General features: G+C 36.7%; 1 protein-coding gene across 2 annotated transcripts; it reads left to right on the forward strand.

Annotated features, from left to right (window-relative positions):
- The first annotated feature begins 227 nt into the window (after positions 1–227).
- LOC137746060 (probably inactive leucine-rich repeat receptor-like protein kinase At5g06940) lies at positions 228–3,707 on the forward strand. Of its 2 annotated transcripts, none has more exons than XM_068486115.1 (3): positions 228–788; positions 1,085–2,833; positions 3,133–3,707. In XM_068486115.1, the coding sequence occupies exons 1-3, from the start codon at positions 242–244 to the stop codon at positions 3,489–3,491; spliced, it is 2,655 nt and encodes an 884-aa protein (XP_068342216.1). In that variant the 5' UTR covers positions 228–241; the 3' UTR covers positions 3,492–3,707. The 2 variants fall into 2 exon arrangements, with proteins under 2 accessions (XP_068342216.1, XP_068342217.1); XM_068486116.1 differs by having other exon boundaries at positions 3,179–3,342.
- Positions 3,708–8,678: the final 4,971 nt, after the last annotated feature.

Raw genomic sequence — 8,678 nt, forward strand, 5'->3', positions numbered from 1 at the left:
TGGAATGTTAAAGGAATGAATGCACTGTTTGTACCACTACCTTTTGCAAATCCTCCAAAAGTTATGATGTTGCATTTTTTGCTGATAGCCCCCTCGACCCATCAAACAAACCCAACAAATCCTCAACTCCTCTTTCTTCTGACTCTCATAGACTCACTCTCTACCCGCTTCACTGATAGGTCTCTCTCTCTCTCTCTCTCTCTCTCTCTCTTTCTCTCTCCCCCTTCCTCCTCCTCCTCCAATGGCTGCTTCCTGCAGATATCCATTGCTTCTCTCTCTAACAATCTCCATGTTTTTCCTTCTTACTTCAGCATTGTTATCTGAACCAGACATTCTTCTCACATTCAAGGCCTCCATTAAAGACCCCCAAAATTCTCTCTCAAGCTGGTCCAACACCTCCGCCACCCACCACTGCCAATGGGCTGGAATCACCTGCACCGCCGCCACCACCACCACACTTTCTGTCACCTCCCTCAACCTCCAAAGCTTCAACCTTTCAGGTGACATTTCACCTTCAATCTGTGGGCTCCCGTATCTGTCAGAGCTCAACCTTGCTGACAACTTCTTCAACCAGGCCATCCCTCTCCACCTCTCTCAGTGCACTTCTCTGGAGACTTTGAATCTCAGCAACAATTTAATCTGGGGTACACTTTTAAACCAGATTTCTCAGTTTGGTAACTTGAAAGTTCTTGACTTGAGCATAAACCATGTTGAAGGAAGCATCCCGCAAGGCCTTGGTGCACTCCACAACCTCCAAGTTCTCAACTTGGGCAGCAACTTGCTTTCGGGTAGGGTATTTCGTTTGGGTCACGAAACATTTTCGAATTTACAATTAAGTCAATCAACATTATGTGCTTTTGATATTGATCTTAGTTGGAAAGCAACTTGCCTTCATATGAGTATTTCGCTTGAGGTAAAAAATATTTTCGATATTAGAATTATGTCAACCAATATTTTTTGCTTTCGATATTGACCTTGATTGAAGAGAAAATTTTTCTATTGACAATGTTAGCAAATAAAGGGTTCATTGACACGACGGAATATGAAGTTATTTACTGATCTAAATCAAATTTGCTATTTTCAGGTAGTGTGCCTTCTATTTTTGGGAATTTGACTGAGCTAGTTGTTCTTGATCTGTCTCAAAATACATACTTGGTGAGTGAGATTCCCACTGACATTGGGAAGCTTGTGAAGCTTGAGAAGTTGTTCTTGCAAAGCTCTGGTTTTCATGGTGTAATTCCTAATTCCTTGGTGGGTTTACAAAGTTTGAGTGTTTTGGACTTTTCCCAAAATAACTTAACAGGTAGGGTTCCTCAGATGCTAGGGTTTTCTCTCAAGAACTTGGTGTCTTTTGGTGTTTCAGAGAATAGGCTTTCTGGGTTTTTCCCAAATGGCATCTGTAGTGGAAAGTACCTTATAAACCTCAGCCTTCACACAAATGTGTTCAATGGTACAATACCTGACTCCATTAGTGAATGCTTAAGGCTTGAGGTGTTTGAAGTTCAGAACAATTTGTTTTCTGGGGATTTCCCAGTTGGGTTATGGTCATTGCCCAAAATTAAGCTCTTGAGAGCTGAGAATAATCGGTTTTCGGGTGAAATACCTGACTCGGTATCAATGGCTGCTCAATTGGAGCAGGTTCAAATAGATAACAACAGCTTCACTAGCAAAATTCCTCATGGTCTTGGGCTAGTCAAGAGCCTGTATAGATTCTCTGCTTCTCTTAATGGTTTATATGGTGAACTCCCTGCAAATTTCTGTGACTCCCCTGTTATGAGTATAATGAATCTCTCCCACAATTCGCTTTCGGGTCAAATTCCGGAGGTTAAAAAATGCAGGAAGCTAGTGTCATTGTCTTTGGCAGACAACAGTCTTAGCGGGAATATCCCACAATCCCTTGGGGAATTACCAGTGCTAACTTACCTTGATCTTTCGGATAATAAGCTTATTGGTCCCCTGCCACAGGCGCTTCAGAACTTGAAGCTTGCACTCTTTAATGTTTCCTTTAATCAGCTATCTGGTAGAGTTCCCTACTCTCTTATTGCAGGACTCCCAGCTTCATTTCTTCAAGGAAATCCTGACCTTTGCGGTCCAGGATTACTCGATTCTTGTTCTGATGACCAGCCAAGACACCATTCTTTTGATTTTACGACCTTGACATGTGCCTTGGTGTCTATAGCTTTTGCTGTTGGAACTCTCATTATCGCTGGTGGGTTAATCTTTTATAATCGATATTATAAACAGAGAGCTCAAGTTGGCCTTTGGCGTTCGGTGTTCTTTTATCCTCTCAGAGTTACTGAGCATGACTTGATGATGGGAATGGATGAGAAAACTGCTGCAGGATGTGGTGGAGTATTTGGTAGAGTTTACATTGTAAGTTTACCAAGTAATGAACTTGTTGCTGTGAAGAAGCTTGTGAATTTTGGGATCCAGTCTTCGAAAGCTTTGAAGGCTGAGATCAAGACCTTGGCCAAGATCAGGCATAAGCACATTGTAAAAGTTCTGGGATTTTGCTATTCCGATGATTCGATATTTCTGATATATGAATTCCAACAGAAAGGGAGCTTGGGGGATTTGATCTGTAGACCTGATTTTAACTTGCAGTGGAGTGTTAGATTGAGAATTGCCATTGGCATTGCGCAAGGACTGGCATACCTTCACAAGGATTATGTTCCTCATTTGCTTCATAGAAATCTCAAGTCAAACAATATCCTTTTGGACGCAGAGTTTGAACCAAAGCTCACAGATTTTGCTCTCGACAGAATTGTGGGAGAAGCTGCCTTTCAGTTAACCATGGCTTCGGAATCTGCTCTATCCTGTTACAATGCGCCAGGTAAGAGAAGTGCGAATTGAAATGATTTATGCATGTAGTTTGTTGCTGCAAATTTATGCTCGTACTATTGTTTTCTCTGGAACTATTGCTAGCTACTCATCATCTGTATCTTATGTCATTGCAATCTCTCTTAGATTATTTATCGTATCTGTGGTCTTCGAATATTTTCTTGGTCATTGAAATATGTTGATAATAATCAAAATATGATGAAAACACTCATGACATGCTGACATGTTGCCAAATATTTGTATGCTAAAAAATTTGGTCACTCTCTTATGACATTTATTTGTTGATTGCAGAATGCAAGTACAGTAAGAAAGCAACTGAAAAAATGGATGTTTACAGCTTTGGTGTTGTTCTACTGGAGCTAGTGACAGGCCGGCCAGCAGAGCAAGCAGAGCCATCTAAATCTCTTGACATTGTAAAGTGGGTGCGACGAAAGGTCAACATTACAAATGGGGCTGTCCAAGTTCTTGATCCCAAGATCGGAAATTCTTCCCAGCAAGAGATACTAGGAGCTTTAGAAATCGCTCTCCGTTGCACTTCTGTGATGCCGGAGAAAAGACCATCAATGCCTGAAGTTGTGAGATCACTTCAGTCCCTTGACTCGAAGACCCACGAGGCAGTTATCGACTTCTCTACCTTTGAGGAGCATTGATCTTCATTCTAAACATTGGAGTTACAAATGACTGCAATTTTTGGTTGCTTTGTATGTCAATTAAACTTCACGGATTCAGTTGTGATGGGGGAAAGAAAGATAAGGTTGGTTGGGCATGGTTTTTTGTGTCTGTTGTTCAACAGATCATTTGGAATTTGGCATTTGGTTAAACTGTAATGAGATTTTTACAGTATAATATGAATGCCGTTATATATGTTGATGCAAATTTCTGCTGTCTTCGGTCTTAACAAAAATGCACCTGTACGCCTGCGGTTTTGGAACTTTGATCAAAGACTACAAGCCTCATGCGCCCGCGGTTTTGGCCAGTGGATTTCCGATGCTTAAGTTAGTCTCTCTGAAAAGAGGGAGTGTTTACGATTTTCTCTGTATAGAAAAGGCGTACCATTCTTGGTGGAGAAATAGGGAATTTATAGGGAGAGTGGCCGGCCATTAGGGTAGGATTTGGTGAGAATATTCCCAAGATATTGTGTAAATAATATCTTGGAATTAAAGGTAATTGTCTTGATTAAATATGAGTTGAATTACTTACTTGATAGGGTTTGCCTTCAATTGAGAGTGTATTAATTATAGGATTTAGAGATAATCCTACCATTAAATACCTTTGATTTTTTCCACAGGCAGTGGAACTTTGAGCAGTCGTATTCTGTTGCTTGCATGTACAAGGATGATGAGTTGTGCATAGGATGCCCGACTCATTTAATAAGGGTAGTTTTTTCTTTTTTGGCTGAAAGTCCACGTGTTGCCTTCATGAATTTCACGATTATTTTTGGCTCATGTGTTTTCGTTGATAGAGGCTTGAGGTGTTGTAGACGGTAACCAAATCCAACCCTTGGACAAATTAAAGATGGATTCTTAAATGGATCATCTTATAAACACTCATGGATTGTAGGAGTGGTTTGGTATGGGATCCAAAAGTGGGATCCCAATTCCAAACTAAAAAATTTCAGGATGGGAATAAGAAGACTAATTTCAAACCCAAATTTCGGTATTCCCAAAAAGTTTTTGGGTTTTCAGCTTTTGGGATGAAATTTGATATTTTTGGGTTGTGGGCTAAAATTTGGGCTTTTGGCCCTAATTTTTGCTTCCCAATTTTATATCAATTGAAATTTAGGCTTTTTACCTTATACCAATTTGAAATTTCATAGTAATTTAAATGCCAATTTATTCATACCAAGTCAAATTGAAATTCCAAAGTTTCAAACAGGTTAATTTCATACTTTTACTTCTAATATAGTCTATTATCAAAATATTTAAATTCAACATGCATCCAACCAAAATAAATAAATAAATAAATATATATATATATATTTTTTCGGTTCGGTTCAGGATTCCCGAACCATTGAATATGTAATCCTGATTTTCGTACCGAAAAGTTTGGGATCAGTTCGGTATGGATCCCGAAAATTTTGGTATTATAAGTTTGAGAATTTTCGGTATGGGATTGAGATTTTTTTTTGGTTTGGTTTGGGATTGTTGGGAAAGATTTCCAGCCCTAATGAATTGTCAATTAGATTTCATTCAACCAAACCTTCAATAATCAAGGAAAGTATTATCTACACGGTCATTTTCTTCTCTTGAAACTCATGTTTGTTTTTGACATTTAGATTGAATAAATCCAAGGAGAATGAAGAAGAAAAATTGAATAGAGTTTTTGCAAAAGAAGTAAAGAGTGAAAATTATATTTCCCATAGTTACAAAATCGTCTCCTTATGTTCGATGTGAATGATTCCTATATCCGGAATTTTTAGATCTCAAATGGATTGGGTTAGGCTTGAACTGATTTGGACATGTAAGAAGAAATGGGCTTGAAGAAGAATTGGGATGGAAGTCTATTATAAGTTCGTGTAGGCTTGAATAGAACGAAAGAGTTAGCGTGTTAAATAGTTAGTTGTTAGGGGAAGGAGAATTCAGGGGATCGAAGAATAGGCATGATTAATTTTCGCGATTGCAGTAAAGAGACATATGCAACTGATAAGTTTATATTTATATATATTTTATATCAAATTCACTTGTCTTTTCTTAGTTAGTTCCTTATATTTTTGAGTTATTTACTTTGTTTTTGTGTTTTGTAGGATTTGTCAAGCAAAGAAAAGAAAAATAGCATAAGTGAGATTTTAAGTAACAAATTCGTCAAAACTGCCTATGCAGGTTAGCTTACTTTGGAAGCAAGTTGTGGACATCTCAGAATGAATTAGTGAATGAGCCTTATATGCTTGGAAAGCTACGGATGTCTATTTTCTGGAGCATTTTGCGGATTGTTAATATCATTTTTCTAGAAGAAGTTATGGGCATTTTAACACTAAAAGGTTCCTAAGAGGCTGAAATGTTCCTAACTGACAAGAAAGCATTGAAAGCAATAAATCCAATAAATCTAGCAGCCAAAACTGATGCAATCAAGAACAAACCAGCTGACAGGAAATGGAATTAAAGATGAGGATTAAGAGGGAGTAATTGGCAAAAAGGCTACCCAAGGAGTTACAATTGTTTTACCATTTCCTCTCACTTATTGTCATCACTAAATGGCTATTAGTGGGTGAGTTAAGGAAGAAGAAAATGATGCAGCAAGAATTGATTTAAAAGTAGCGTTGGGGAAGGAAGGAAAGAGGAGGCCTTGGTCGATTTCTTTCAGTTCCATTTTCTCAAACTCATGTCTATCTTTTGTTTTAACTCAAGGATTGTGTAACTAAATTTTTAGTAGTTAGGGGCTGTTTGAAGCCCCGAATATGATTGCAAGTTTGTTATGACATTTCGTTTGAATTACTTTTATGAATGAATGAAAATTGATTCACTACTTGTCTCATTGATGAATTTTTTATATGTTTTCTACAAATGCATACTTAGTAAGCATATCTAGGATTCTAATGCTATGAATATGTGTGTGCCTGCCCTTGTCGAATGAGGACCTACATATGTTCTAGAGTAGTACTTGTTAATTGCAATTAACATGTGAACCAATTTCTAGGATAAGTAAGACAACGCTAGTACTTACGATGCCTTGTGATGACTCAAACTCTTTTCGTTCTTAATGATTTCTAGTTGTTAAATCTATGAACACGCCATTCTTAATTGCATGTTAGGGACTAAGTTAAGTTGAAAACGCCATTCTCTTAACATACCACATAAGAAAGAGTAATAGGTTGAGTTCTAACATTGAGCCAACTTCAGCATCTTCATCTAGAAATAAAAGGAATTTGAATGAAATATAACATGTTTGTATGATTATTTGGTGGTGGATAGCAATTCCCCTAACTTGTTTTTCTTAATTTGTGAACTATTTAAAATCTGTCTTTGTCCTGTTTTTGTTCGATTTAATTTAAATAGCAAATCAACTCCAAAAATCCCAAAACTTTGTGTGAGTGTAGCTCTGTGTGTCTAGTGTCTGCATATAAAATTTTGTAGACTTTAGATAAGTATAAGTCGGTCTATTAAATATTTTTTGGTGGCTGGCCAGTAGGGACAACAGCCCAGTTTTTGTGACATTTTAAGTAGTTAGATAAAACAATCTTCTGCAGGAAAAACCCTTATTTTCATATGATACAATTGACAAATATTAGTGTTAATAAGGAAAATCAATAGGACATTTGTGTGCTATTTTGTGGTGTGCTTTTAATCCTATCAAATTTTTGGCGCCGTGTCGCTGGGGATTGTTATTTCTAATTACTCATTTTTCTATTGTTTTCTTTTCTTGTCTAATTAGTGTTTTTGTTTTTGTTTTTATTTCAGGTACTCTTCGTAGTATATGCATACTCAAAGGTCCAAGAGCATTGACCTAGGTTCCTACGAAGACCGGAAACGTGTTAAAAGTGAATGGGCATATACTCAACCCATATTACGAGTCTTTTGTGGAGTATGATGTGGAGGAACATTTGGTTATGTCCACCTTTGAAGTTGATTGCAGAATTGAAGTTTGGGGGTCATCGTTTGCTTTTACTACAAATTGGGGAAGTTTTTAATCCAAATGCTTTATTTTGTTTCTTACTATTTTATTTTATTTTTATTTTATGCATTATTGTGTTTTCTGACATTGGGGACAATGTCCAGTTTAAGTTTGGGGGGTAAGGATTGAAAAAATGACCAAATTGAAAATTTTCCTCCCTTTGACTAAAAACTGGTTTAATTTGTTTCCTTGTTGTTGCTTTTTGTTTTCTTAATTAGTTTTGTTTACCCTAAAAAAAGAAAAAAAACCCAAAAAAAGAGAAAATCCGGAAGATTTGAAAATCCAAAAATATTGTCTTGTTTTATTTATTGTTTTGAATTAGATTTTTGTTAGTTTCCCGACCCAATGATATAATTGGATTGAATTTGAACCACGGTGATCAAGAACTTAGTAAGCATGTGTTGTGTGAAATTCCTTATTCTCTTGTTAGCCTTGTACATGTTTAATCATCTTTGAAAAACCAAATGCACATAGCCTTGTTGATGTGAAACTAAAGCATGACTTAAAGTTTCATATGTGAATATAGTGACCATATACAACCTATGTGAGTTTTTGAGCCTATTGAATGTGTGTGCATTTTTCATACACTCATATTCTTTCATGTGTGATGAACTTATGTGACTTACATCTCTAGAACTTGCGTAATGATCTTTCGAAATGTTTGTCATTGATTGCATGAACTTGAAAAGGATAAAGGCATTAGGTTTATCACCATGGCCCAAATAAGCATGTTTCCTAAAGAAAAATGATATCATTAGATTGCCAATTTGAGCCGTATATGTTGAGCCTTTTATTTCTTATCACCAGATTTGTCTACCCTTATACCTTAAACATTTTTCCTTACCCTTTCCAAGCTAGCTAGTGAGCAATGTGAGATTGTCTTATGAAAAATGTTTGTGAAGTACTTTGAAGGAGTTTGGTAAAAGAATAAGTGTGGGGGTATCTCATGTTTGTATTTGGTTATGTGCAAAATTGGTTCCCAAAAAAAAAAAAAAAAAAAAAAAAAAAAAAAAAAAAAAAGAAGAAGAAGAAGAAGAAAGAAAGAAAAAAAAAAGAAGAAAAAGAAAAATTGTATACAAAGAAAGGTCTTTAAGTTTCAGTTTAGGGACGTGGTTGAAGGTATTAGTAGAGTGGTTGGAGAGGTTGAGCTCTTATAAATCTCAACAAGAGAATTGCTTGCAATGTAGCTTGGAACTTGTGTTTACCTATCCTTTCATTTCTACAATCCT

This window comes from Pyrus communis, chromosome 9, assembly GCF_963583255.1.
Source record: "Pyrus communis chromosome 9, drPyrComm1.1, whole genome shotgun sequence".
Lineage (NCBI taxonomy): Eukaryota > Viridiplantae > Streptophyta > Magnoliopsida > Rosales > Rosaceae > Pyrus > Pyrus communis.